This window comes from Vigna umbellata, chromosome 4 (assembly GCF_029865625.1).
Source record: "Vigna umbellata cultivar VRB3 chromosome 4, Vumbellata_1.0, whole genome shotgun sequence".
Taxonomy (NCBI): domain Eukaryota; kingdom Viridiplantae; phylum Streptophyta; class Magnoliopsida; order Fabales; family Fabaceae; genus Vigna; species Vigna umbellata.
In genome coordinates, this window is record NC_142168.1 from 61711798 (window position 1) to 61716357 (window position 4560).

Here is a 4560-nt window from a genome sequence, read left to right on the forward strand (position 1 = left end):
TTCGCACAACTGGGTTTGTATCTGGGCAGCAGACTTCAACTCTTTAGGTAATTGAGCCAAAGTTTTTGTCAGAGTCTCTAGCTGTTGAGTTAGAATTTTATTCTGTGCTAGCAGAGCATCATGCGTTTGTAATTGTAGAACCCCTTTCTGTGGCATAGGAGCTCCTCTTTCATTGTGCAGCTCATTATCACTTGTAGCCATATTTTCAATGATTTCAGTTGCTTCCTCTGGAGTCTTCCATTTGATATTGCCTCCAGCTGAGGCATCTAGCATCATCTTGGTTTGTGAACCAAGCCCTCCAAGGAAAGTTAGGACTACTTCTTGATCTTCAAAGCCATGCGTGGGAGTTTTACGTAACAAGCTTTTATACCTATCCCATGCATGTCCAAGTGATTCTTCCATGCCCTGCTTGAATGAAGATATCTCTTGCTTTCCCTTAGTCACTTTAGATTGTGGGAAGTATTTATTCAAAAACTTTGCAACCACTGCTTCCCACTCCGTGAAACTTTCTTCTGGAAAAGAGTTCAACCAAAGCTTAGCATTGCCTCCCAATGAGAAAGGAAACAAGCTAAGTTTGATAGCTTCGTCTGGCACCCCATTAATCTTGACCGTGTTACAGATCTCATTAAATGTTGTAAGGTGCTCATATGGGCTTTCATGTGATAACCCATTAAATTGATTACTCTTTACCAGTTGAATTAATGCTGGTTTGACCTCCATGTTGGCTGCATTGACTCTAGGTCGAGCTATGCTATTGAAGTGCTGAGGTCCAGCAAGATTAGTGTAATCTGCAAGAGTTCTTCTAGCATTATTATTGTTCTCCATACTCCCTGTGCTATGAACAGAACCTTGTGGTGATGATTGTAGGAGAGTTTCAGGAGAAGGGAAAAGTTCTCTGGACGTTCTGATTCTTCTCCTCCTTCTACTCTCGTCTAGCCCTTCAAGTAGTGGTTCTGTTGTTTTCTTACTTCTAGTTCGAATTGCCTCCTGCATGCACAAGAAAACAAAACCCTAGAAAAGATTTGTTAGCACAAAAAGATATAGAAGAAAATAAAGATTGAAAAGATATAAGAAGATAAAATAAGAATAAAATAAAATCTAACCTAAAAAGATAAAAAGATAAAATCTAATAAAATAAAATAAAATCTAATCTAAAAAGATAAAAAGATAAAATACAATAAAAACAGAAAAATAAAAACAAAAATTCAAATTAAAGTCAAAGATAATCAATAATCACACAAATTAACCAGTTAAACCACGAGTCCCCGGCAACGGCGCCAAAAACTTGATGGACAAATTTGTAAGCACCAAAATATGATGTCACAAACTTGTTTCACAATCGGCAAGTATGACCGAATCGTTTCAAGTAATAAACTTGGTAAGACCAAGTATCGTTCTCCCAAAGGACTCACGGCCTAGTTTAGTTATGTGATTTGTTGATTAGCTACGACTTAAGAACACAATAATTGAAGTTTAATATGCAAAGACGAAAATTAAATATGTATGCATGAATTGATCAATGACAAAGACAAAAGATAAACACTTTCAAGGAAATATATGAATGAATATGTTGTTGGGGGTCAATTTCATCTCATCCACTCTCATATATTTTAGGAATTCAACATTCAAATCATCATTGTTAATGCCACTCTCTAATGTACCATTCTAGATGGCTTCTCCCTAATCAAATAGTTCATACAATTCCTAGCATTCCTAATGATTAGTTCATGAGTGCAGGAGCTTAAAGGCAACCAATATAATATTGTCAGTATAATATTGGGAGAAATTCCCCGGATCTAGATTTCCCCGTACGTGTCCGTATCAACAAAACCAATAATCATGCATTAGAATGAGTTAAACAATGCAAGCATTGAGCAAAGAGGAAAAACCCTAACTAATGATGAAAGAAAGCATATGTCTTAATTCAAAGATGTACTCAACAAATCCATATATGAGAGCTTCAAGAGATTACTTTGACTCCCCAACAAACATACAAGGTTTAGTTCACCATATTCATGGTGAACCTAGATGAATTACAATGAAAGTATGAAAGAATAAACCCAATAAAGGTGAAGAGGTAGCCTGAGCATCCAAGATCCTCCTTCAAAAGGGGTGAAAGAGAGAGTGTTTGCCTCGTTTCTGCCAAAGATGCCTAACTATAGGACGTGCAAGCCCTTATATACTAATCTAGAGTTACAAAAGATTACAAAAGTCCAAGCCCAAAAAGTGCCGCTCAGCGGTATTTACCGCTCAGCGGTGATTGCGCGTCTTCTTTCTTCCCCTCAGCGGCCATTTTGCCCCTCAGCGGTTCCAACGTCACCTCTTGAGTGCCGCTCAGCGGTAGTTTGCCGCTGAGCGGTGCCTTCGACTTCTCCTTTTTGCACTCTTTCTTGTCTTTTCTAATGTCCTCTCTCTTATTCTTCACTTCTTTCATCAAATTCACCTCAAAACCTGCACAAGAACACTTAAATCAAGCATAAACCTGTCCAGCTCTCTTATTTCTGAAAATATAAACAAAAGGCATGATTTCAAGCTAGTTTCTAAGTCTAAAGGTTGCTTTTAGTATCAACTTTAAGCATGAAAATAACAGTTTTTCAACTGTTATCAAAATCCCATTCCAGTTTTTCTATCATCTCTTCCCACCCCAGGTGCGTTTATTCTCTGGCGGGCACCTTGCTAAAGGGTCGTTGGCAATTTTTCGTTTTGTTTTGTTTTTGTGATTGTCGTTCTTGGTTTTTGCAGATTTTGAAGAAGAAAATGGTGAAGAAGAGAAAGCGCAGTGAGAGTGGTCAAGTTGTTGCACATCCTAAACAGGAAGATGCTGCTCCAGAGAGACCGGTGAGGACCCTTTTGGGTTGGAAGGATAGGAGTCAAGTCACTGATGAAGTAGAAGACAATAACGTTGCTTCACCAATATTTAGGAACAAAGAGAAGGTTTTGGTCACTTGCTCTAGGCGTATCAGTTACTGGTACAACCTAATACACACCCCATAACTTTTAGTTACAGTTTTTGTTGCTTTTTCGAGTTTGGATTACTCTAATTTTGTGTCTTGATTTGCAAAGTTTAAGGACAGAGAAACCTTGGATAGTGAGTTAGGTTTTGTATATTGTTATGGTATTCATGGGTGGAGTGATTGTTTTCCATTAATTTGTAGGTACCGACATTTGATGTTGAACTTGGTGTCACTTTTGCCGCATTGCAAGAAGGATAACAAGGTTGAATCAAAAGAAACTAAAGGCGCCACCCTTAATGAGCTTGTTGAGCTCAAAAGTTGTTCTTCGTGTTTATTTTTTGAGGTATTTTATTTATATGCCACAAGGTTTTTTCAGTGCCGTGTTACTTCAATTTAGGATTGATATGTTGTGCTGTTCTCTAGACTAGTATTTGCAATTTTTTTTTGCGCTATTTGGAAAACCTGAAGCATGCTAATGGGTAGGGGAATTCTTTGTTGGTCACAACTGTTGATGCTATTTCAATGAGATGCTGTAGTCGTGAGTTTGAGTCTGGTCAACTTGTTATATTCTATTAGTGTCTTCTCTCATTTTTTATGTATCAATTTCAGTGCAGGAAAGCAAAAGATCTTTATCTCTGGATGGCCAAATGCCCTAGTGGCCCATCTGTAAAATTTTTAGTCAGTGCAAGTATATTCCGATTCAATCATTGTAATGTTGATATAACACTAGTTTGCTTGCTCTGATTATTTAGAGTTCTGATGTCTGTATACTCTAGGCATCACTGGTCATTCTTCCCAGTGAACTATGTCTTTTGTGTTTCTCTCTCTATCTCGACCATTTTTTATATACACTTTTAGTGATTTTCCTTTTTCCTCCTGTTTTTTCAGTTCATACAATGGAGGAGTTGAAGCTAACGGGAAATCATATAAAAGGTTCTCGTCCACTTTTGACGTTTTCTGCAAATTTTGAAAAAGATGCACATTGGAAATTGTTAAAGGAGATGTTGTTACAGGTGTGTTGTTGGTTTCTTTCGTTGCAAGTTTTTTCGTTTTTGTCCATCTAGTTCCATCCGAGGAAAGATGGATTTCTGTAAACTTATGTTGATAACTCTCATATGTGCACTTTCATATATAAGGTAAAGGTTAGCTTGATGATTTCATCTTATTTTTATGATTCGTGATGTTGTACACCATGAATTTCCGGCCAAATTAAGAACTGCTTCATGTGCTTTCTACCAATTTAATTGGAATCTTACATTTTTGTCGTCATATATCTTCCTACGATTTTTTTCTCAATTTATTATGTCTGATCAATGAAAATTCAATTGATGTTATTGTTATGCCCATCTATTTTACATAGTTTATGTCATATATTTTACATAGTTTATGTCATATATCTGTTTAATTTATTATGTCTGATCAATTAATCTTACATTTATTTTTTTCTCTACCACCACACCGTGCTTCCTCCACCTCTCCAAATTCATTTAATTCCAATTTTATCCTTCTTTTTTAGTTAAAACCAATTTTATACATTAAACAGATATATGACATAAACTATGTAAAATAGATGGGCATAACAATAACATCAATTGAATTTTCATTG

The 4560-nt window shown here is 36.5% G+C and overlaps 1 protein-coding gene across 1 annotated transcript; it reads left to right on the plus strand.

The window, feature by feature from the left end:
• Positions 1–2713: 2713 nt before the first annotated feature.
• LOC148200805 (ribosome biogenesis protein BRX1 homolog 1-like) lies at positions 2714–4048 on the plus strand. The gene is made up of 5 exons (XM_088113049.1): positions 2714–2969; positions 3156–3297; positions 3564–3642; positions 3843–3967; positions 4019–4048. Exons 1-5 carry the CDS (start codon positions 2758–2760, stop codon positions 4046–4048), a joined length of 588 nt encoding a protein of 195 aa, XP_087969175.1. The 5' UTR covers positions 2714–2757.
• The last annotated feature ends 512 nt before the right edge of the window (positions 4049–4560 follow it).